Source organism: Akebia trifoliata, chromosome 1, assembly GCF_017979445.1.
Source record: "Akebia trifoliata isolate Shusen 1 chromosome 1, ASM1797944v1, whole genome shotgun sequence".
NCBI classification, from domain to species: domain Eukaryota; kingdom Viridiplantae; phylum Streptophyta; class Magnoliopsida; order Ranunculales; family Lardizabalaceae; genus Akebia; species Akebia trifoliata.
In genome coordinates this window covers 36,208,522-36,235,272 of record NC_141375.1, presented here as the reverse complement: position 1 = coordinate 36,235,272, position 26,751 = coordinate 36,208,522, and the positions used below count along the sequence as shown (strand labels likewise).

General features: G+C 34.4%; 1 protein-coding gene across 1 annotated transcript; it reads right to left on the bottom strand.

Annotated features, from left to right (window-relative positions):
• Positions 1 to 455: 455 nt before the first annotated feature.
• LOC147412218 (mechanosensitive ion channel protein 10-like) lies at positions 456 to 13,358 on the bottom strand. The gene is given in 9 exon segments (XM_086457751.1): positions 456 to 900; positions 1,269 to 1,471; positions 1,568 to 1,861; positions 4,444 to 4,452; positions 5,143 to 5,145; positions 6,710 to 6,728; positions 6,858 to 6,950; positions 7,058 to 8,573; positions 13,131 to 13,358. Coding segments are annotated over 8 exon segments (2,382 nt in total). The 5' UTR covers positions 8,473 to 8,573; positions 13,131 to 13,358; the 3' UTR covers positions 456 to 554.
• Positions 13,359 to 26,751: the final 13,393 nt, after the last annotated feature.

Here is a 26,751-nt window from a genome sequence, read left to right as displayed (position 1 = left end):
CATTAAATATTTTAGTTTTAAAATTTGTTTTGACGACTCGTCTTATCCATGAAAGGGACCGAGTCGTCTTTGACAATTTTTTCCAATTATACATTCGAGTCATCTTGTTCAACGATTAGAAAAATGAAGCGTGATTTTAAATCTCGTCTGAGACGTTTGACTTGTCTATCCATCTTGTTGGTAGAAGATACCGAGACATATTGGACGAGTCGTCTCAGTCTCAAACAAGATTTAAAACCATGAATCCTACCCACAGTTTTTAATATTCTGATCAGAACATATTAGTTTGGAAATTGCACGATCTCTAGCAATCAAATAGGTTTAAAGAAACCACAACTAACAATCTATATTAATTTTATTTTAAAACAGTTAACCATCTATAAGTGTGCATCAAATCATCGTCGGTCAGACCTACATAAAACCTAATTAACTGATGAACCAAGCAGAGTATCAACTAACAAGAATAATAACGAGGAGAGTAGGATTAATAACACGATAGCAACACATAATACACATTGATTGATGCTATGCTACTACTAATACAACATTATTAATTAATTAGCACTAGTAAAAGAAAGAACGCACTTGCAGATCAACATTAATACGCCACCATGGAGAAGTGTCGACCAACAGTTGTTGGTGCTGTTGCTAGCTGCTCATCAGCCAATATATCTCAGGTGAACTTCTTGAGGAAGGAGATGATATCTAATAGAAAGCTCTTCAAGTATTTTCTTCAACTCGATAACTAGGTCAGATCTGCGGCACCCTTTCTCTCCCATGTTCTGATAGTTCATGGTGTGAGAAAAATAGAGACCCATCTCCATCTTGTTCCCATTAATGATGTCCTTCACCAAAACATCGTGGCCAGCATGCCAATGATGAGGCTTGCTCTCTATGTACCTGAATCCCCAACAAAATCCAACCATCCATTCTCAACAGTAGAATAAAGAAAATTAACTCTACAATAAGATATATATAATTAACTGAAATTCCACACTTTCCATTCTTAGTAAGAAAGATAACACCCGTGTCATGTGTCACTCATAGTAAACTGAACCTAAATTTCATACATAGATATCTATTTATTAATAACCATGAATCTGCTCTGTTCAATAAGATCATATATACACTCTAAGAAAAGAAAACGATATGTAAAAATAATAAGAAGGAAAAATTAAGCATAAACACAATATCATGGATTTTGACTTAATTATATACTTAGTTACCAATGCATGCTAAGAAATAGAAAGCTAGAGTTGACATCATACGTCTTTATTCTAGCTTTTAGAGCTCCAATGATTTCCATCGAAGTTGAAACGTCAACAGAGAACTCAATAGCATCACCCATGTCTGGGCTTCTGTAATAGTTGCTAATGGGTTTGGTAGTCAGCACTGAATTTGGATAATATATCTTCTCGTTGTCATATCTCAGGAAGACTGTTGTCAAAATGTTCATCTCTTCCACCATCATCTGCTAGGTTACATGCAGTTTAGCAAACACAATTAACCTAGTAAACATGCTATGTATATATATAATAAAGCAAGAGAGGATTATAGATAGAGTTACCTCAACTCCATCAATGACACAACGATCACCAACATCGAATGGGTGCATCACAAATACTAATATAATGGATTCAAATATAGTCTTGGCGGTGTTTCCGAACATGAATCCAATCAGTATCATCTGTGATGAGAGTAATACAAACACTCGAATCGTTGCAAATCCCATTATTAGCAGCCACACAATACAGATAACAATGCTCATAGCCCCGGTCAAGAGTCTGTTCAACTGCTTTACAGCTGTTTTTGTATCATTTAAGGAATGTGCTAGTGATTTACGTTCAAGATAGACCTTCACCTATGCGTACAAGAACCATGTTAAAGTAAAACACCATCACAAGTGTTGAGGAATAAACCAAAATGAGTTTTTCCCATTCTCATTTTGAAACTACATAGAGAAGAAATTAAGTTGAAATATCTTCTTGATCTTTCTGTTGGGAATTAAAGAGAAAATTGGAGAGAATAATTTTGGATGGAAGAGGTTTTTTATTATTGAACTCAACTTGATCTTTTTTGGATGATACAAAATGGTGGGAGAACATCTCTATTTATAGGACTCTATGGACAATTCTAGATACACCATATCTTAGATTATTCTAGATACTTCCTACATACCAATTAATAAATGAGTGTTTCTAGAAAATACAAGAGTATTTCTAGTGACTCTAGTAAATAAAAGAAAATTCTAGAAACTCTAGCAATTACAAGATAATTCTAGAAACTCTACCAATTACAAGAAAATTCTAGAAACTCTAGAGACAAACTATGATAAATCAAGTTTATTATTTCAACACCCCCCCTTAAACTTGATTTGTGACTCCAAGAATACCTTGTAATTTGGTAAAAGCTTCTCTCTTGAGTGGCTTGGTAAATATGTCTGCTACTTGATCTTGAGATTTCACGAATTCCAACCTTACTTCCTTTCTTCCAATGCATTCTCGTATATAATGATAACGAGTGTCGATATGCTTACTTCTTTCATGAAAGACAGGATTCTTTGCTAGTGCGAGTGCTGACTTGTTGTCAACACGAATCTCGACAGGCTTTTCTTGTGGTAAATTTAATTCTTTCAACAAGTTTCTTAGCCAGATAGCATGACAAACACATGATGTTGCAGCAACATATTCGGCTTCACAAGTTGATAGTGTGACGATTGGTTGCTTCTTTGACATCCAAGTGAAAGCAGTGTTTCCCATAAAGAACACAAATCCGGTGGTGCTCTTTCTATCATCCAAGTCTCCACCCCAATCGCTATCACTATATCCAACTATCTCATAATTGTTAGAAGATGAATAAAACAAGCCATAGTTGGTTGTACCTTTGATGTATCGAAGTATTCTCTTTGCAGTCTTGAAGTGGGTTGTTGTTGGAGCTTCCAGGTAGCGACTAACGATTCCAACGGCATAGAGAATATCCGGCCTAGTACAAGTTAGGTAGCGCAAACTTCCAATAAGACTTTTATAGAGAGTTGGGTCCACCTTTTCTCCTTCATCATGCTTTGACAACTTGATTCCACATTCCATCGGCGTGCCAACTGGATTAGAGTCATTCATCTTGAACTTCTTAAGCACTTCCTTAGCATAGCCTTCTTGAGTAATGAAGATGCCTTTGTCCTTTTGCTTTACTTCAATGCCGAGGTAGTAAGACATGAGCCCAAGGTCTGTCATCTCGAACTCTTTCGCCATTTCTTTCTTGAACTCCTCAAACATACTCGGGTTGCTACCTGTGAAGATCAAGTCATCCACATACAAGCATACAATCAAAATATCTCCATTTTTAACTTTGATATAGAGTGCATGCTCATATGGACACTTGGTGAAATTCTTATCTTGAAAGTACTTGTCAATTCGAGTATTCCAAGCTCTCGGCGCTTGCTTTAGGCCATATAAAGCCTTCTTCAACCTCAAAACTTTATCTTCATGTCCTTTTACTTCATAGCCCAATGGTTGCTCGATGTAGACTTCTTCTTCAAGGAAACCATTTAAGAAGGCGGACTTTACATCCATTTGGTAGATCTTCCATCTATTTTGAGCTGCCAAAGAAATTATTAATCTAACGGTTTCAAGACGAGCAACAGGAGCAAATACCTCATCATAGTCGATGCCTTCTCTTTGACTATAGCCTTTAGCCACTAATCTTGCTTTGTATCTCTCCACGTCTCCTTTAGCATTCTTCTTCGTCTTGTACACCCATTTTACTCCAATCGCTTTGTGTTCTTGTGGAAGTGTAGCTAGCTCCCATGTGTTGTTCTTTGTGATTGAATTGATTTCTTCATCCATAGCGTCTTTCCATTTCTTGTTTTCTACCGCTTCTTGGTAGCTTAGAGGTTCACAATCACCAAAGAGACACAAAAGAGTGATATCATTTTGATTTTCGGTTACCTCATAAAGTTCTTGTAAGCTTCTTAAGCGTGGCGTCTTCTCATTAGAACTTTCACTTGATGACGAATCTTCATGCAGGTTTCCGATTGGTGAGATCGGTGGAGTAGTAGGCTCTCGAAGTTCTTGTCTTGTTCTTCTATCCTCGGTTGCTCCATTTCTTCTTCTTCTTCAAAGTAAGGAAGAAAATCATACTCGTCTTCTTGTGTGTTCCAATCCCAAGAATCTTCTTCATTGAACTCTACATCACGACTAATGAGAATTTTCCGGGTAATTGGGTTGTACAACTTGTAGCCTTTGGATCTTGAGTCATAGCCAATGAATACGTACTTCTCACTTTTGTCGTCGAGCTTGGTTCTCTTTTCATCAGGCACATGAACATAAGCAACACTTCCAAAGACTTTGAGGTGAGAAATTCCGGGCTTTCTTCCACTCCATGCTTCTTGTGGTGTCTTCTCATACACACTTCTTGTTGGAGAGCGATTTGCCAAGTAGACTGCACAAGCCACCGCTTCGGCCCAAAACTCCTTGGGCATTCTTTTGCTCTTGAGCATGCTGCGAGCCATGTTGAGTATGGTTCGATTCTTCCTCTCTGCCACTCCATTTTGTTGGGGGGATCTCGGCACCGTTAAGGGACGACGAATTCCATGATCTTCGCAGTACTTTTGGAACTCGTTTGATGTGAATTCTCCTCCTCGGTCAGATCTCATGGCCTTAATAGCAAGACCGCTTTCTTTCTCAACAAGGACTTTGAACTTCTTGAAATTCTCGAACACCTCCGACTTCTCCTTTAGGAAGTAAACCCACGTTTTCCTTGAAAAATCATCAATGAAAAGGAGAAAGTATTTGCTCTTACCAAAAGAGTTTGGTTTAATTGGTCCACAAACATCGGTGTGTACGAGCTCGAGCGGCTTTGTAGCTCTTGATGATGACTCCTTCGGAAAGCTTCTCCGGGATTGCTTCCCAAGCAAACATCCTTCGCAAAGCTGATCGGGTTGGTTGATGCATGGTAGACCTCTTACCATCTCCTTCTTTTCCAAAAGTTCGAGCCCGCCAAAATTGAGGTGTCCAAAGCGTAAATGCCATAACCATGACGAGTCATTATAGCAAGCTTTTAGACACATTGGAACATCGTATTGAATGTTCAAGAGGAACATTCTATTTTTTGACATGGGCACCTTGGCAATCAAATTACTTTTACTGTCTCTTAAGAAAAGGTTATTTTCTTTTAAGTGAATATCATACCCTTTCTCTAGCAATTGACCCAAGCTCAAAATATTATTCTTCATGTTGGGCACAAAATAAACATTTGAGATGAATTGATGGCCTCCATTTTTTAAGCGTATGAGAATTTTACCTTTGCCTTTCACGGGTATTTTTGATTCATCTCCAAAGGAGACATTCCCTCCTATCGCTTCATTGAGCTCCACGAACATTTTTCTTTGTCCACACATGTGATTGCTAGCGCCGGTGTCAAGATACCATTTATTTTCTTGGCCTTCATCTTTGTCTTTGCAAGCTAGCAGCAACGTACCTTCTTCTCTACCTTTATCTTCGATGAAATTGGCCTTTTCTTCGACCTTGCTTGGCAATCTACACTCGGAGGCATAGTGACCGAACTTATTGCAATTATAGCATTTGATGTGAGATTTGTCGTTCCTTGACCATGAGTTGCTTCTTCCGTGCCCTCTTGTTGCTTGTGGATTTCGACTTCTTTCTCCGTTGTTGAAGTAATTAGAGTTGTTGGAATTGTTGAAGTTGTTGTTGAAGCCGCCCCTTCCTTCTTTTCCTCGTCCACGTCCACGTCCTTGGCCACGTCCTCTTCCTCTTTGATTTCTATTATTTCCAAAATTTTCTTCCTTCAAGTTGAGTTGTAGTAGTTGCTCTATAGTCTCCTTTTGCTTCTTTTTCCTCTTTTGTTTTTCCTCATAGGCTTGTAAAGAACCCATGAGTTGCTCAACTGTCATGGTTTCTAAATTTTTATTTTCTTCAATGTTCGTAGCAATGAATTCAAAATTTGGATTCAAAGTACGAAGAATTTTCTCCATAACTTTCACTTCACTAATATCTTCACCATTTCTTCTTAGTTGATTAACAATGGCCAATACTCTAGCAAAATAATCAGAAATTAATTCAGATTCCTCCATAAATAAAAGTTCAAACTCACCTCTAAGAGTTTGAAGACGAATCTTTTTAACTTGCTCGACTCCTTTGTTGCAAGTTTGAAGCTTCTCCCACGCTTCTTTGGCCGTAGTTGCATTTGAGATCTTCTCGAATGCATCTTCATCTACTGCTTGATAGATGAGATAGAGAGCTTTCTTGTCTCTCTTTCTTGAATCCCTCAAGGCTTCCCGCTGGGTTTGGGAAAGAGCAACATCGTCTTGCTCCTTATGGCCTTTCTCGACAACTTCCCACACATCTTGAGCTCCTAGTAACGCCTTCATCTTAATACTCCAATTGTCATAGTTGCTCTTGGTGAGCATTGGAACTTGGAAGGGGACCATTCCTCCACTTGCCATTTTTCTTCACGAACCTGGCTGCTCTGATACCACTTTGTTGGGAATTAAAGAGAAAATTGGAGAGAATAATTTTGGATGGAAGAGGTTTTTTATTATTGAACTCAACTTGATCTTTTTTGGATGATACAAAATGGTGGGAGAACATCTCTATTTATAGGACTCTATGGACAATTCTAGATACACCATATCTTAGATTATTCTAGATACTTCCTACATACCAATTAATAAATGAGTGTTTCTAGAAAATACAAGAGTATTTCTAGTGACTCTAGTAAATAAAAGAAAATTCTAGAAACTCTAGCAATTACAAGATAATTCTAGAAACTCTACCAATTACAAGAAAATTCTAGAAACTCTAGAGACAAACTATGATAAATCAAGTTTATTATTTCAACACTTTCCAGTCTCCCGGGTACCTTCAAATAGTGGGAGAAGATTATCAACCTCCTCCTCGTTCAAGAATCTAAGGAGGTCCTCCTTGTCAATGTACCTAGCAACAAGAACAGACACAAGTAATAATTAAGAGAGTGAAAGAATGGATCATCGAAACAAACATCATACGAAGCTCTCAAATTAAGATATATAAGATGTCCTCACTTGAAACCATCTCCGGCAACATTAATAAAAATCTGGTGAGAAGCAGCCTTCGCTTCCCACTCATTAGTAATCTCCTTATCTATGTGCTCGTATCCCTCACCGTCTTGATCGATAGTTTTCAAAATAGTGGACAGCCCCGAAGTCATTATCACATTAATTAACCCCTTCATGGTCCAAGCAGAAACCTTTCCTTGCTTTATCTTTTGAAGCTTACCCACATCAATTACATCTTGTTTCTCTTCTTCATTTCCTTTCTTTTTATTACGGAAATTCATCTGCAATGTATTCTTTGTGCTCCCAACCCTCTCTGCTAACTCCATCAATGGTGGACCCGAAAGCGTCTGAAGAACATATTGATGGAAGATTGATTCTTGAATTCTGTCAAAGAATGTATTGACATGGAAAGAAGAAGCTAAGATCTTTACCAAGAGAGTTTTCACCAACCATATAAGCGCCCCAACTAGAAAACAAGCAAGAGCCCTAGAGAGATAATTCAAAATCTTGGTTGCGTTTTGGGATCGCTTGGCCCCAAGCTTGAACAACAATTCCCATGCAAGAGCAACCAAACCCAACCAAATGCAGTTTTGGACGCTCCTCTTCAACCCGTGAATGAAATACAAAACCTTCTTCTTGAACAAGAAGTTTCTTTCTATCAAGAAAACCAAAAATTTCATAAACCACTCGGTAGCCAATCGACCACAGACAATTACCAGTACCAACACACACCATTTCCAAAACTCCAATCCCCAAATCATCCATTTTTGAAATTTGTTAACAGTAAAGCTAGCTATTAAAAACCCCATTATGCATACCAACGCAGCCCACTCAACCCAAACCATCACTTTAAATCTCTTTTTATGTGATTTTTCCAGCGCTGTTTTCACTTTCTCGCTCTTATAGATTTCTTCATCATCATCTGATGATGCCACTGATGGTGTTTTTGGAGTAATTGGAGCTGTTCTGGTACTCTCTCTGGGGGTATTATTTGCAGAAGATTTGCTGCAGGGAGAGGTGCTGTAAGGCCAATTCGAAGCTCGATCTTTCTGCACTGATTGATTGTGATCTTCATCTAAAGGACCAGATGGTTCTAGGAATCTCGATTTCGGCTTAGATAAGGTGGACCTACCCAGTGAAAATCGTCTTTTGGAAGGTTTATGGAGACTACAACTGAACTTGGATTTCTCTGGAGAAGGAGAGCTCATGAATGTGGACATTTGCACTTTTGATTTGATCTTATCAAAATCTGAGAATCCCACACTCGAATCCTGGGATTCTCTCTGCTGTGTCAAAGCTTCCGAATCCTTCAAAGCGAAGTTCTTACTGGAAACCCCGCTCACCTTATTTTCCAAAGCTTTTTCTTCGCCTGAAATAAATAAAACTACTTCACCTCCATCTGTTCCTATATTCTCTATCATCTCAACTTCCTTTGTGAGAGTTATTCCTTACGAAGAACACCAAAAAACCTACTCTTTTTCAGTCTCTCACGTCATAGGAGCTCGTGTTTCCACCATTTCCGCTTAAAAAAATAAAACAAAATATTCAGAACTTTAGGTAGATTTACAGATGATAATAACCAGAAAAACAATCCGAGTGCTTTAGATGCAGAACTGATCAAATCACCGAACCTTTAAAACAAGAGTTTGGGAGAAAATATAAAATAAAACAGAGAACGAAGCATGCATGATTTCCTTGTCTCTTTCACTCGTGTCCGTGGTTTAAAAACTCATTTTGACTTCTCGTCCTTGAATAAGACTGAGTCGTCTCGTTCAGCAATGAACCCCCTCGGTCTTATTTGAGGAACACATCAACCCATCTGGTTGGTGGACGACACCGAGACGAATTACACCAGTCGTCTCAGTTTCCGCTCAGAATATGCTTGTTGCAGCTTAGTAGCACTCACTTTTTTAGGCATCTACTCCCACTAAAAAAATTGAAAAATGGGTCCTATTAATATTAGGACTTGCGCTCATCAATGTAACTAATTATTTGAAATTAAAAACCCTAAACTTCTCCTCCAAACTGTGGGAAGACAGGGAGAACTCCACTAAGTTCTTCCATTTTTTGATGAGTCTAAGTTCAAAAGGCTCTACAATAATTATTTGGACAGATTTCACGAATGGAAGTTAGTTACTATTGAAATCTCATTATAATTTTTAAGTTTTCTCATATGTATATATTGAACCAAAATAAATGATTTCCAAGAACTCAATCTAAAAAAGAAAATAATTCAATTAAATAATCATAATTACAATAAATAGGATAGTTCAAAATTTGTTTATAAAACTTGTATCTTTTTATATATTTATCGATTTTCATTTTTGTATTTTACACTGTACAAAAAAATAATTATGTGCCGACAAGACACGTTTAACATAGTTTAAGCCGTCAACCGTGTCCTTTCGACACAAAGTTTTTAGGTACAAAAAAATATGTCAACAAAACACATCTAACGTGGTTTAATCAATGTCAGTTGTGTCCTGTCAACATGACTTAACACGTCTGACTTTTCAGGGTCGACATAAAGCGAATAAAAAAAAGATTTTTTGTGTAGATTTAACACATTATCAACAAGTTCTTGTTATCAATACTCTTTAAAAAACATTTGTCAACTATTTAAGTATTCAAATATTGTACATTATAGTTTTAACCTTAATCTAAATCAATTCTTACCATTTGTCTTAATTTTTATATCGTTTTTCCCCATTACAAAGTTGAGATAATAAATAAACAAAAAAGAACTTAAGTTTGATGTTTTACATGATTCAGAGCAATTCTTAGTCGAAGATGAAGATGGTTCATTGTGAAGTTCTCTGTGGGACAACAACACGGACGAGTCGTGAAGTTCAATTGTGAACGATAACAAAATGCATTTATTTGGTGCATATACCTTGTGGGTGTATTAACAAGCATGTTTTAAATTTCGTGGGTGCAACTACTAAGTGGGTATAGATGCGTCAAAAAGCGAGTGCAACAATACTCACCCTGCAGCAATAGATAGCTTCAGAAAAAGTTGGAGAAAGATCGATCAAGTTGAGAAAATAACAAATAATTTTTTTTAAGAATAAAAAATATATCACTGTAGCTCGGGAGCAGATCCTCTTTAGGTTTGTTTTCCTGTAGCTCTCTGTAACGCTATTGGACGATTAGGAAAGCGCCACATCAACAAATTTATAAAGACAAGATGACCACCACCGTTTAAAATTGGAGGTTCTCTGACCATCCGTTTTCAAAGCCATGGTTCAGGTAAGAAAAAGTTTATCTCCATTTTTTATTTTTTATTTTGTTAAATCCGATCTAAGACACTAGCACAAGAGGGCTGTGGTGGTAATTTTTATAACTGTGACACTCTCTGGACTTTAGATAAAGCGCTACAGAAAGCTACAGGAAACGAAGCTACAGAGGATCTGCTCCCTTATGGCTCGTGGGAGTTTTTAAAACAAAAGGAGAAAAAAAAAAAAAAAAAAACAACAGAGCCTACGTTAATGGCCGAAAACACCTTGTCTTTACATGTGAAAGATAATATTTAAGATGTAATTTTGAATGTAAACTAGGGGTAGAATTGAAATTCTATGTGCATTGGTACAGCAGGTCCATGTTACATCGTCCAGATCCAAGATGCTTTCCATTTAAATGATGAAAACTACATTGTTGCTCATAATGGCTTTTGTGGCATTAGAAAAAAGAAAAGAAAAAAGCATCCGATGCTACAGGTTGTTGAGGACAAAATTCTATGCACTTTCAAGACAAAAAAAATCAGAAAAATATTAATTTTTACTGTTGAATTTTAATTTTCAATTTGAGTGTTCCGTGGAAATTAGATAGCGGCCTATTTTCAAAACCCTACGTCAAGCCCAATCAGAATTGTTTCCTGAATTATTATTATTTTATCTGAGTTCTTCCATGAAATCTAGAGGGCTATGGTGTGAGATTTTCAATGTGGTAATCCATCCGTAAGATTGTAAATCCTAAGTTAGTAAGGAAAATATTTTTTTATTTTTATTTATATATATATTTTTTATTTTGCCTCCATGAACGGTCTTTATTTAAAATAAATAAATAAACTTATAGGAAAAGTTTTTACCAAAATCTATTCAATTATTTTTGTTGTTCTATGAGACACTTCCCCATGAATGATTTTCATAAGAATCGGATTGCAAAGTTGACTGATCGATGATAAGAGTTTTTTGGGGTCTACTAGATTCAGGAGTATCAAGTAAAAAGTAGCTTTTGCACCATGGATTGTATTTGTTTGTCGTAGGGTTGTAACTTGGGTAGGCTGGCTGGAGCTCAACCCAATTAATGGGTAAGGCTGGTCCAAGTTTTGTATAATATGAGCTGATTATGGGTTAGAAAAATTCAACTCAACTTTTCATTAGGGTGGAAGAACTTGGACCCGCATGTGGGTCCCATTTTGACAGTCATCACCTAATTTAGATCTAATTTAGGTTCAAGAATAAAAAATTGACTCTAAATAAAATTCGAATTAATCTATAATAGAGACCATGGGTAAAGATGTTAGGCACCGATCCCACCCAATAATTAACATGACTCACAAATCAACTTAATGCCCAACCGTGAGATTAGTGGGCATCAAGAACTCAACAAATTTGACATTGAAACATCCTTCACTAGAAAGAATTTCAAATGATGGCATAAGAATCCTTAACTTTTCAATATAACGTGTAAAACAGTCCTCAAAATACCCTATTTTATGAAAGAGTCCCTTGAACAGCCAAGATTAGGGACTGGGGTGGAGCTAGTAAGGAGCTGGTGGGAGCAATTGCCTCCAAAGAACTTTGAGGCACTCCTATAATTTCAACTAATTACATGCCCTATTTGTCCCCACTCCCTCAACTCTCTTCCCATTTGTCCCCACTCCCTCACCTCCCTCCTTATACTAATTGAAAATGATCTAAATATCTCTTTCTTCAACTTCTAACCAAAAATGTCTAAATTTCTCCCTAAAATCATTTATCTTCAAGTTCGTCAACTATACAACTAACCATAATTTGCCCCCCACTACAAGAAAATTCTGGATCCGTCCCTAGGTAGGGAGCCAACGACTTTGTCCTATATGGTTTAAAAGTTTCGGATTAATTTACGACTACCCTTTATGAAATCAATCCACAAAAATTAATGTTTTGTCAGTGTCAAACTAATCAACAAAATCTGTCTCTAACAGCAGCAAAACAGTCCCATGATCAACACATGAGTTATTTTCTCAAGCAACCAGTCTCAAACCATGTGTTATTTTAACCGTAGGTTACAAGAAATTCCAAGATATTATTCCCTTTGAAATAGAGAGCTAGCTCAAGACAGGAATCATGCAAAATCCGACCTGCAATAGGTTTTACCCACAACTCTTCTATGTGCAAGAACCATATATTTCCTCGGGATACACAACTGCAATCCCAAGGAAAATAATACATGGTTGTTGCACTTGCCACGTCAGGAGAGTTAGAAAATCACGACTCTTAAATTGCTAGACAGAATCTGACTTTGAAATTCTTGCAATGATTGGGTTCAAAGCCAATCAAGAAAACCAATTTTGAAGTACATAATTCTAACCACTTTGACCACAATCGGTTTTGAACTTAATGGAAGGAAAAAAAAAGATTTAATTATCTTAAAAAATTGGTTCTACTGAATATAGAATCTGACTTTGAAATTCATGCAATGATTGGGTTCAAAGCCAATCAAGAAAACCAATTTTGAAGTACAACCACTTTGACCACAATTGGTTTTGAACTTATTGGAAGAAAAAAAGAAAAAAGAAGATTTAATTATCTTTAAAAGAAATGGAATTTTGATGGGTGCTAACTTACAACACTAAATAAATTAATTTAAAAAAAAAACCATGTAAGTTGATTAGTTGACTCAACTAGTTGAACTCCATCATCAATGGTCTGAATTAAGTGAAAGTGTGTAAACTTCACAGACTAAGTGTGTGAACATAAATGCTCAAATAAAAAAAAAATCAATGTGAACGTTACAGCAAACCAAGTCAAATAAGAAAACTCAAAATAAAATTAACAATCAGTCGATGCCATGTTTGAAGTAAATAAAGACATACCTTGGTTATTGTGATTAGAAGTCCCTCAAAATCCTTTAGAGACTGATAAAGAACCTTCGTAGACTTCGTGGTGGAATAGTTAATATATAATCTTCTCTTGAACCAATTAGATTGTTGGGTATATTTATATATCAAGATAGAGAGTTCTTGAAGATGCTCCTTGGACAAATCGTTCAAAAGAAAGGAAGAGAGAGAGAGAGAGAGAGAGAGAGAGAGAGAGAGAGATTGGCTCTTGCTAGACTATGGGACGAACTCACCTTTATAGATTTTTTGGGTACAAAATTTTAGAATGTCTTCTACCGTTCTACGTATTCCAACCTCCTATACACGACTGAATGGTATTTTCTTTTAAAAAAAGAGAGGTTTTTTAATCCTCTTTTATCACTTTTAGAAAGACATTTCTAGGCTTTCCTAGTTCCCACAAAAAAATTATTTTTAACTTTATTTCCAACGTGGATTATTTATTGAAAACCACCTTCCATTCCTCTAGAGTCCGACTTGTGTGAATGTGGCTGTTTTCTTTTTAAACAATTTAAGTGAAGTTTAAGTAGGTGGATCCCCCATTGTGTAACTCGTACAAGGAGGTTTTCTAATTGAGTCGTGATAATCTGTCTAAAATCTATGCTCCTCGGGATACATGGTTATCTTGAGATACATATTTTTTTATGGCGAAATGCAGTCACATATCCCCTGAGGAATGCAAATCTATGGTTCCCGAACTTGTCACATTAGGGTAGTTGATTGAGTTTGCCACGTGGGGTAGTAAGATTATCATGATTCATTTCACATTTTCATTAAGATGACATTGGATTTGCTCCTTGGGATACATGATTACCTTGAGATACATATTTTTTTAAGGGCGAAGTGCAGTCACGTATCCTGAGGAATGCAAATCTTTGGTTCCGAACTTGTCACATTAGGGTAGTTGATTGAGTTTGCCACATGGGGTAGTAAGATTATCATGATTCATTTCACATTTTCATTAAGATGACATTGGATTTGAGTGTTGAATTTATAACTCAACATCGTGGCATAGGCAATGAATCGTAGATTCTTACCCTTGAGATACATAAACGACCTTCCATTTGCAGTTATGTATCTCAAGCGAAAGAATATACAATTCTTTGCGCATGCCTCATTGGTGAGTTTGTGAGTCGCGCTATCAGTTTGAGTTACAAAATCATTACTCATTGGATTTTGGTATATTTTATGAGTGATGATTTTGTAACTCAACATAACAAGATAACTCAAAAACTCACCAATGTGGCATGTGCAAATAACATTAGATTTTTTTGATTTAGGATACACAACTGCACATATTTATGGTGATGTGTAGTTGTGTATCAAGAGGCAAAAAGTTCACAGTTCTTTGCACATGCCACATCAATGAATTTTTGAGTTATCCTGTCATGTTGAGTTACAAAATCATTACACATGTTTTATTTCATGAGTCCTAATAATATGATTCACCAAATAGCATACTCAATCGATTCCCTGACTTGGACAAGTTTGGGAATCGTACATCTATACGCCTTAGGATGCATGAATCTCTCGGGATATATTTTTAAGGGGAAGTGCAATTGTATATCCCGAGGCGTACATATCTATAGTTCTCAAACTTGTCACATCAGATAGTCAATTGAGGATGCCACTTGGAGAGTCATATTATCATGACTCTTTATTTCATTGCTTGTTAAGTTGTTAAAATATTTGTGGGGTCCATAGAGATTAGAGACTATGACACGTGGGAAGTGGATCCTCTGTAGCACATAGTTCTTATAGCACCATGTAGCACAGGTACAATGCATGAGAGAGAGATATCTTAGAAAAATATTTTTGAAAATGAATGGCTACTAAACACCCCAATATTTTAAGTGTGAGATGTAATTGTTGTTGAACTTGATGTATAAATCGGAATCAGAAAAATGTTATATTAAATCAAACAATAAGAATAGTTGGAATGAACTTATCGGTTTGAGTGACTGAGGCACGGAGAAACCTTTGTCCTTAAAATCAATTTCGCCCCTTTGAGATGATATTCACGGTGTATTGCACACTCAATGTACGAGTAGTGATAATTAGAAGAACAGAAGAGAGAGAGAGATCAGAAATTTATGTTTGCAATCTGTACTTCTGCATACAGAACTCTAATGCACACTTCTCTTTTATAATAGTTGAAGCCCAACAGTCAATAAATTAAAGGCCAATTTCTGAACGTTGGGATGAGATCTTTAAGTAAAGAAGGATCAAACAAATTTGAGTATTTCATACGCACCCATGTGAGGCTTAAATTGAATATTTGCACCCCTGCACACATATCGTATGCACACTCACCTCAAGCAAGTAGAAGAGTGGAAGCATTTATAAGTTGAGCATAAATCTTATATTTATCCGATGTAAGACTAAATATTTAAAGAATTATCTTTATAATTCTCAAAAAAAAGAATCTTTAACTTTTCAACCATCACAAATAAGGAAAATGTTCACTTAACTAAGGTTTCACCAAAAAAGAAAAAATCTTACACCAACCACACTGAAGAGAAAATAAGATCTTGAGTTCAAATCTTGCCCCCCACAAAATCCAATAAATAATATTAATTATAAATCCTACAACAATTGTGTGGATGATATGGTGTTCTTTCAACCAAAGAATCTATGCTACAGTAACTGTCTGCTACAAAGGATCTATTTCTAGTGTAACTTCCCTATAACCCTCTGTAGCGCGATTCAATAGTTGGAAGAGTGCCACGTCAACAAGATACTAAAATCCTACAATTTGAAATTGGGGGCTCATTGATCGTCCCTTTTAAAAACTCTAGATCTTGTAAAAAGAAAAAAAATTTAAATCAAAACATAGGACTATATGAAATTTAAATCAAAATAGATACTGCAGGCCTGCGTTGTTACTTTTTCTCAGCATGAACCTCTCTCGCCTATGGAGAGAGTGCTACATAGGACTTTATGAAATTTGTACTACAGTAGATCCACTCCCATGGGTCATGTGGTGTAGTTTCCAAAAGGAAAATATGTTTTCTTTAAATTTAATTTGATTTAGTTTTTTTTAGTTAGATTCCATTAAATTTTATTTTGTTCTTTCCTTTTTTTCTTTGCTTTTGTGGGACCTCCTTAAAATTTCTAATAACACTTATTAGAGCCCACAATCTTTTTTATTATTATTTTGGATTAATTAATTTTTAATCTTTTAAAGATTTCACTCTTTAAAATTTTAAATTCCTTAATAGGATTTGTTAAGATATTTTAATTTTTGATGTTTTCTTGATATTTTTAACTTGTTAATATTTTTGTTATGTTTAAGTTTGTTTAAAATTGGATTCAGATTTGATTAAGATATGAAAATTAGTTAAAAGTTTTAAACTTTCTTAAAATGTTTGTTTTTTTTACTTTGATTTATTTGTTTGAATTGTTTTTTAAGTTTTATTTAATTTGTTTATGTTTAAATTTTTCCAAAGATCTTTCAAAGTGGGATTTCGTAGGGTTTTCTTGAGAGTGTCAATTTCAATTATTTCATGGTTCTTCAATGTTGATAAATATGCCGGCCCTATTTTGGAGAATCTTCATAAGCTTTTTTGGAGTTTCAGTTTTGTTTCGATTTATCATTCCATGTGTTTCAAAGTGTCCTCCTAGGCGTAAGATTATTTCTAGGCATGTTTGGCATCAAGGGTAATATTATCAAACTTTGAAATTGTTATGAAAAACTTGGTTTGATTCCAGAATGATGATTTTTATGTCTCGAAATCGTGTGTTCTTAGTATAATGCGGTCTCTAAGTGTATCTCAAATATCAAGAGTATATTTGTCATTTATTCAAATATTATGAATTTCGAGGTTTTGTATGAAACAAACCTAAGCTTGTGTAGTCACTATGTCTAGGGTTGTCATCGACGAAATGGATAAAAAGGAGCCTAAGAGTTTGAGAAGGGATCCAAGAGACATCGCACAAGTTTTTGGATTATGCGTTGTCTTATGCTTATCATTAAGAATCCACATCAACTACGGCAATAAGTTATTAAATTAGGGAAACACAAATATCATAATAATAATAAATATCATAATAATTTTATATTTTTAAATATATTTTTATATATGTATTTTATAAATTATATTTCTTGTTTAAGATATAAAATTTATTTACTAGTCAAAACAAAATTAGACTTGTTTCTACGGCCTTTTTATGATAAGTCAAAAGCAAGCTCTTCTATTGAGTATGTGTCAAACTCTTCTTTCTTGTATGATGTGGCACTTGTAGAGAGACCAATGCCTGATGTTTGTGAGCTTTTATCAATTCTTTGAAAGAGAGATTCAGCTTAGTATGTAGTAAAGTGTGAAGCGACATGCTTTTCCGGTCCCGATTCAGTGAGCGTCTCATGCGCGCTCAAATTCCCCAATGACACTCTTATCTTAATTAAGTAGAACTGACATTCCTTGAGCGGGTGAGGGAAAAAGCCTTCTCAAACCGATCGACCATCCCGCAAGACAATTCGTTAAATGAGTCCTTTCCACCCAAAATTATCTAAATCGGATTAATCCGAGTTCAACCTGAATTTCGATGCATCATTAATTATTATTTATATATATGTAATTTTTTTAAGCTTAGCCCAACATGTCATACATGCATGCAAATGTGATGACATTCCCCATTAAAAAAATAATTATATTCTGATAGTCTCAAATACTCAAAGAAATCATTTTTTAATTTAATGTCAACATTAACATGCTAAGTAGACCATAGATGCTTTTCCCCATGTACAATAGGAGCTGAAGGCGGTGTTGTGGGAAGTCATTGTAGCAGGTCTCTATCCTTTAAACCAAGAGCCTTTATGATTGAAGTGATATTATTTTCAATGAAATACAAGTTTCTTGGGAAGACAGTTACGAAGAAATGAATTATGCATAAAAAAAATTAAATTACTGTTGAAAGTAGAGGTTTTTTTTTTTTTTTTTCTACATTAAAAAAATATAAATCAAATCTGATAATCATAACATATAATTATGATTAAGTTGAATTAAAATATAAATCAAATCTAATAATCATAACATACTATTATGCTTAAGTTGAACTAAAAAACGTAGCCCTCAAGAAATTCCAGATCATTCAAAAATTCTTTGTCCGTCCATATCCCCGAAGCATGTAAACAGACATGTGGGTCCAATCTAATTGAGCTGATTCCAAGAAATTAAAATCACAATCGTCATAATCAAAATCTTATCCCAAATAGACTTTGGGGTCACATATGTTTCTTTCATTTAATTTTGAGTCGTGATTTTTTTACTACCTCTGACATACCTCCAACGTGGCATGTGACAGAACTGCAGATTCTTTTTTCTCGGGATGCAGATCTCATAAACATGTGTAGATGTGTATCTTCAGGAAGAAAATCTACAATTCTTTCACATGCCACGTTGGGAGAGTAGATGGGGGAGTCAGAAAATCATTATGCTTTAATTTTAACTTAAAAATGGATGGTCCCCCACCCACTCCACACTTAAACAATTCACTAATGATTTTCTTACTAGAAAATTTTCACTCGATTTGCACTTGGCTGACATGACTAGGGCACAAAACTGTTGATTATTTTTCTTATGTATTCCGAAGAAAAAGATCTATGATTTTGTGCCCTTGACACACCTCATATGCATCCAGACCGAGTGCCAATTTTCGGGTCAGAAAATCATGACTCTATAAACATTTTTTTAAACAATGAAGGAACTAAGGTCTGTAATCTTCAGTGCACCATTCTTCTAGACTATTATCCTCAGATTCTTACTGCTCTTGCTTTTCTCATATAGTGGAAGATTAAAATCTTCTAGTTTTAAAGAGTCATGATGAAGTGACGTTAACATTGTACCTCATATTATACTTTTCTGATGTGGAAGTCTGTAGAAATGATAGATGTTTTTCATCAAAGGAAAGTGTGATATGAGGTACAATGTTGAGGTCAGTTCAGCATTAGTCCGTTTTAAGGCTTCGCTTCAGCTCTTTTAACGTTTGTGTGGTTGATGATTTGGATGAGCCACATTTGTGGGTATGCGCTCTAACTTTCTTCTAGCTTCACCACTCAATTTGATTTGATTTTTTTAACTCTTGTAATTAATGTTGTAGATAACTTTGGACAATTAAATTAATAAAAAATAATAGATAATGAAATGTATCAAAATTACAATACACACCTTTACCACCATCACCTATACATTTACAAGATGTCTGAAACCTCGCGCGATGAATCATGTTTGCATTTGTGAAAGCTCTTTTGAGCATTATGAATACATTATTAATTTCTTATTTGGGTGGGCATTCCAATGTTCTTCTTATCAAATCAATTCAAATATTGCCATAAAAGGCATGAAGCCTTCATATTTTTCAACTCCAAAATGATTGAAGTGATCTTCATTGGAGTGGACTCAGTATTCCAGTTGTTGGGCTGCGTTGACTTTGCTTACGATGGCACACAGAAGATATCTTGTGGGACCCTTCATCCATCTTTGGGCATCTTCAACCATTCGATCTTGATCAGATAGTTGCTAGTCAATTTTCGCAAGAGGCATGGATAGTACCTGAGACTTAAAAGAATAGGACTTCGGTCCACTTATTGCTCACTAAAACTCAAAGCTCTCACTATTACTGTAGTACAGGATCAATAATACTCCTTGAACAAATATGCCATGGCCAATTGGCCATATACTCTGATCAATTTTATGACCGCTCTTTTTCCAGCGTGTCTTCCAGATTATTCAAATATCGACATGTGTTTCTTTGTGATTAACCAAAAAGATAAAATCATAAAGAGTTAAAGATCCAGAATGGTGTCCCGTCCCGATAATAAAAGTTAAAACGTTAGGTGTCTACGTGACACATTTTTATTTTGGATTTCAGACTTCAACAAAGACACGTACACATCTTACCTTTAATCATAGGAATGGGACACCGTTCTATATCATGACTCAACCTATAAACGAGCGGTGATAAATAGATGCCACAAAACATACGCCTTGTTAACAATTCGAATATGGTAAAATTTTGATTTGTGAACAATTCGAGTTTTGTTTGATTTTGGATTGCAAAAGTCTGATCTAAAATTCGGCCAAAAATTTAATAAATGAAAAATATGTGATATATCCTTCATCGTGTATTATTCATTTCATTTCAAATTTCGGATATATAATAGTGATGTTAATAATGATGGTGATGATGAAATTGATGATGTTAATGGTGATGGTGAAGGTGATGGCAATAATTATGATGGTGATAATAAGGACACTTAGGTTATTGTTCCATTGATTTTTAAAAGAAGGTTAAAGTTAATAAACAAATTCAATTTGAAAAATTAAGGTGTAATCTCAAATAAATGTAGAGGGTTATGTCATTATTTTTTTTTTTTTAAAGATAAAAAAATATTTGTCATGTAAAAATGTGGATTCCTCCAAAATTTTGAAGCATGGTCATTTCAAAATCAACTTGTATTACAAATCACAATTTACAAGTTTACACTTAGCAAGGTACAACAAGTTATAGTACCATTTTATTTCTACTGAGTTCTATAAAAATTTGAAAAAATTGTAAAATTCATAAAAAAAATAAAAAATAAAAAATAAAAATGGGTTTTATTCTTTTCAAACTTAAAATACGTAAATTACTCAGAGTAGATCAATAATCCAAAGAATAATACTTTCATTGAAAAAAAAATGAAAAATCATGAATTTTTCACTAATTAAATGGGAGATTGCTAACAAAACATACGCAGTCAATACATGTCTGACGTGGCAAGGGCACAAAATCATAGATCTTTTTCTTCAATACACAAGGAAAAAGATCAACTTTTTTGTGTCCTTGCCATTTCAACCACCTATAAATGTTTTTCCACATCCATTTGTCATTAATCATAATAAAAACTAATTTTATAACATAAAGACTAATGATAAATTGACATGGCAAAACATATGTGGTTTGTATGCAACTAACATGGCAAAGGCAGATAAACATTCTGTATCTCAAAAAAATAAATTTATGATTTTGTGCTCTTGCCACGTAGTCATGTATAGACCACGTATGTTTTGCCCTGTCGATATATCATGGCTCTAATATAAATCATCTCAAGTAATCACTCATCAACCAAGTCAAATAGTAAGTAGAGAGCGGATAGTACGTACCCAGGGTGGAGGATTGGATCCCTCCTCCAATAGCCCAATACTAACGTAAGTGGTAATTCAACAAAATTTTAAAAAGAGATATTTTAGGTGTTGAGTCATTGGATTATGATTTAGGTGGCATGTATTGGGGTGTGGGAGGAGGGTTTCAATCCTCCACCCTGCGTGCATATGATTTGGACTTATCTTAAGTATGGACAGGTCAACTCTCGTCCGCCTTGCTTGAGTGCGATTTTGGAGACCCACACCATATTGACCCCGAGAAACCCCACTCCATTATTGGCCCATGTGGCACGTTACTTTTTCCTATTTCTCTCTCATACTTTTTTTTTTTTTTTCCAAAAACTAACCACACTAATTTGTGGGTATATCATTTTGATAAAATTGTGGGTGACATGTTCATTTCATACTGAGTAATGGTTGTGTGGTGCCATCTTCCAAGGTTATTTCAAGGGCACGAAAGAACATTGGTATCTCAAAAGAGCCAATGTAACTCAAAATTATCTTTTTCATTTAATTTGTTTGAACAGATGTTTGATTTTGATCTAGAAATGTGATCAAAAGTTTGATGCCAGCATGATGAAGAATTCTATAAAAAAAAATTGGGTATGAACTATAAATCATGACGATCTTGGTAAAATGCAATTTCTTTGCGTTTGATTGTGCATTTTTATAGGAAAATCATTTTCTCATAAAGACTGATTTCGTTTTTCAAGCAAAACATTAAATTATTTACCGACCTGGCCTCCCTATCCTCACAGGAAAATGATTATTATATGAAAGAAGGTAAATCCTAATATTTTCTCTCATATTACTCCACCCTTAAAATTAAAAAGTCTCGATAATCTGACTCACTTTTTTGTACACTCCCTTCGTACACAATGTGAAAAAAAAAAAAAAACCAAAATTTAACGGTCCTAAACTGTCAAATTTCATAAAATTTGACAAATTAAGTGGTCAAATTTTTCATTGTCAAAATTTTTTTTTCGACAGGTTGAAACTGTGAAATTAATAAATGACAGAAGAAATTCAATAGCTCTAAGCCATCAAATCTAGAAAAATCAAGAATTTTGACGGTCTTGGACCATCAAAATTCAATTTCTAAAATCCGTGGAACTTGGCCCATCAATTTTTTTGTTGAATTTTCCAGTTTTCACGTAGTGATAAAATTGTACAAAACTATAAAGATCTATCCTTGTGTATCTCGAAGTAAAGGATCTACAATTTTATGAAGGGAGCATACAAAGCGTGTACAAAAAAATAAGTCAGATTATCACGACTCAAAATTAAAAACCAACCCTATTTTATCATTTTCTTATATATATATATATATATATATATATATATATATATATATATATATGCAATCAAATATTTCTTGAAAATTCATTTTCTTAGAAATTATTACCCAATAAAGCATTTTCTTTGTAATCATAAATGACCTAACGGAGTTTTTGGAAAGGAAATCCACATTAGATTTTCTATCTAACAAAATCACTTGCTCATTTATATTTTGTTCTATAATTAATAATAAATGAGACAAAAGATATACACAACCAATATTTCACTTATCTAACAAAATCACTTGCTCATTTATATTTTGTTTTATAAATAATAATAAATGAGACAAAAGATACACACAACCAAATATTTCACTTTTCGAGGTATGGAATTCTTATTAAAGGGTTCATCCTAGCTACATACCCCATAGCTGATCAAACAATTACACAATCCGAAGGCCCCTAGCTTCTCATTCAAAATAATGGGCTATTTGAAGTATCTCCTTTATGTGTTCTTCTTGATAGCCATTTCTTCTCTTCGGGCTCATGCAGCATTCGAACGCCTTCTAATTGTTGTTGACGTCTAAGGCGGTGTTTGTTTGCGCTATATTTTAGTGCTTATTACTGAAAAAAATTAAATTCAGCACTTTTGTCAAAATAGCGTGTTTGTTTACTCGTGCTTATTGCTGAAAATAAGTGAAAAAAATTCAGCACTATTTTGATGCTGAAAAAAAGTGCTGAAGCGATAAGCACTTCGCTTTTTTCAACACGGACAAGTATGCCCTTTGTTTTTTTGAGCATGGACAAGTATGCCTTCATTCTTAAAAGGATATTACCTCTTATATCCCATGGATAAGTATATAAACACCCCACAAATTAATAAACCCACACCATAGCTAAATTATTTTGTCTTATATGGGTTAAAAGTTTTGGAATGAGTTGATTTTTGGTGAGGATGATTTCTACAATGAGGAGATCATCCTCACAAAAAATCAGCACATCTTAAAACTTTTAACCCTATCAAAACAAGTTCAAGAACGTAAATTGTCCCTTTTTTTTTTTTTGAAAACTATTTTTAACGAGTTAGTAGTTTCAAAATAAGCTGATTTTCGGTGAGAATGATCTCTAGACCATATAAACCATCCTCACTAAAAATTTGCTCATTCCAAAAACTTTAATCCATATAAAACAAAACAAAAAATGGCTATAGTGTGGGTTGCCCTTATTAATTCATAAGGTACTTTTATAATTACACATCCTTCATTTCCATCGAAAATTATTCATCCAAAATTAAGTTTTTTTTAAAGTTGATTTCAAATTTTGGTGACTTGTATGACATTATTATTTTTAATTTGAAATTTGTGGGCTTTTATAAATAGAAATTATTATTTATAAATTGAATATTTGAGTATTATTTATTATTTAAAAATAAATTGTATTTTAATTTTATAAGAAATAATATATTTTATTGTGTTTGCTAATAAATAAGCATTTGAAACATGCAAACAATGTATAATATGATTGTAAGGGTAACAAAGACAATTTATCAGTTTTAGCAATGTGTAACAAACATGATTCAGCATCTAAATAAATAATTTTTTCAGTACTTAAATTCAGCGCTTATAAGTTTCAATGCTTAATGCTATTCAGCACTTATTTTTTTCAGTTTAACAAACAGCACCTAAGCCTTCTTACCTATTCATCCTCTGCCATGGGGATTGTTAGACTTTTTCTTGCATGTTTTCTATATTGTCATTTTATTTTATTTTGTCCTCACAAAGATATTTGATTTTAATGCATGATTATACAGGATGCGATGGTGAGTAATGCAAATGTTGTTATGCACAATGGTTTGGACAAGGCCATTTTGCGCAGGATGCTGCGAAGATGGGGAGACTACCACCTCTCAGCTAATAGAGATAAATCTATATAAACCCCATGACTAAATGTAATCATCATCTAAGAATTCTGATATACCTTATTGATACTAATTGAACCTAATGGATGCAAATCTAATATCTTCAAAATATGTGATGAGATACATCATAGTATTGATATAGTGTATCTCATGCACATTATTGTAATACATACATCTTATCTCTATTATCAGCTACCGTAACTCCCTATGAATGGATTATGTATTAGACATGACTTCACCTGTGAGTCCTTACTTCAAAGATGGAAATAAGATGAAATAAAATGGTCTTCTAAATATATATATATATATATATATATATATATATATATATATATATATATATATATATATGGGAAGCGTCTAGAGGCCTTGAGCGTCGAACATTTTTAAAAATAGGGGTTAAATTTTTTGGAATGGGTGATTTTTTGTGAGGATGATATCTATGGTGTAGAGATTATCCTCACCAAAAATCAATTCATTCCAAAACTTCTAACCTTCATTTACAAGTTGAAGAATTGTGGATAATCCAATTTTTGTAAGGCACTTTTGACGGGATCAAAAGTTTCATAATGGGTTGATTTTTTTTGTGAGGATGATCTCTATGATGAGAATATCATCCTTACAAAAAATCAGCCAATCCAAAACTTCTAACCCATACATTGAAAAAATGGTTAGCACAATGTTTGGCATTCTTTAGGGCCTCTGAACGCCACCCTATACAAACATTTTTCAAAATAGGGGTTTGAAATTTCGGACTGGACTAAATTTTTATGAGGATGATCTCTATGGTGAAGAGATCATCCTCACCAAAAATCAACTCATTCCGAAACTCCTAACCCTAGTTTACAAGTTGAAGAATTGTGGACCGTCTACTTTTTGTAAATCACTTTTGATAGGGTTAGAATTTTTAGAATGGCTGATTTTTTGTGAGGATGATCCCTACATCAAGGAGGTCATCCTCAAAAAAAATCAGCCCATTTCGAAACTTCTAAACTATACATTAAAAAAATATTTGGCACAATGTTAGGCTTTTTTTTAGGGTGTTTGAACACCACCTATATATATATGTATATATATATATATGTGACGATTTGTTGGCCCCTTTTTATTTATTTATTTTTAATTTCATCATTGATCCCACCTCAAAGATCATGTGAGCACCCATAGCTAAATTGAGTAATCTTTCAACTATGGCCCTGCTTGTTTTGGAATCTAATTTACAGATGTTTGGTTACATTCTGAAATTTTTTTTATTGCAAATTATTTTGCATGCACCTCTTAAAGCTTTCATAAATTTCAGCAAATAGTTTGTAATCCAAAAAGTGTTGCATGGTACCAAGCAGTGCCTATATGTAAAGATTTTGATTGTGCCTTAGCCAACCCTAAAGTCCCACATGGCCTTAATTATCCCAAATCCTAGCTCAGTCTAGACAAGCCCAAGCTTAGTTCGGGTTTAATAAAGTTTATTTTAAATATTTTTGTCTCCTTACTTTCTATGGAAAAGGTCAAACGAAAAAAGAATTCTATGAAAAAATAAATTTCATGTTTGATTATTTTTAGGAAAATGTCAAAAAGAGAATTATTTTTTAGATAAAGGTGAGGAAATGACAAAAAAAATCATTTTCCTAGGAGGTCATTGGTTGGGAAAATATTTTTTAGCCCAATAAGAAATCTCTTTGGGCAGGAAAATGATTTTCCGAAGAATGTCGGTAGTCAAATATAAAATTTACATTTTTTAAAGATACCATTTTCCAAGCATAATCATATAGACCCTAAAGTTACATGTTGGCTAGTTATATTCTTAATCAATACGTAATTCATTTAATTCCAATTTTCTTTGAAGAGTATTTTTTGTCTTTTTCCCTGTAGTTAGGGAACACAAATAGACAGTGATAAGGCTTCATTTGTTTTTTCAGTTGATTATGATGGTGGAAATGGAGTGGTGTTAAATTGCCAAAGTTGTAATCCATGTGCCTAAAGACCCTTTTTAAGATTCGAAATCTCAAAAAATAAACTTTGTGGGCAGAGGGGCAGGTGAGAGAATTTTGTCAATCTATGCTTATGTCATGAGTGTCACATGCCAAGCTGCTATTTTGCTGTGTGAGTAAAAAAAAATCACTTAGTGGGAATGCTGGTTATTGATCAAGCTTGGTAAAATTCAGCAAAATTCATGCCAAAACTCTTTATTGATACCAACTTGTCAAAGTTCTCAATTGCTATTCCTCAACAACGAGAAATGCAACTCCAAATTCTGTACTATA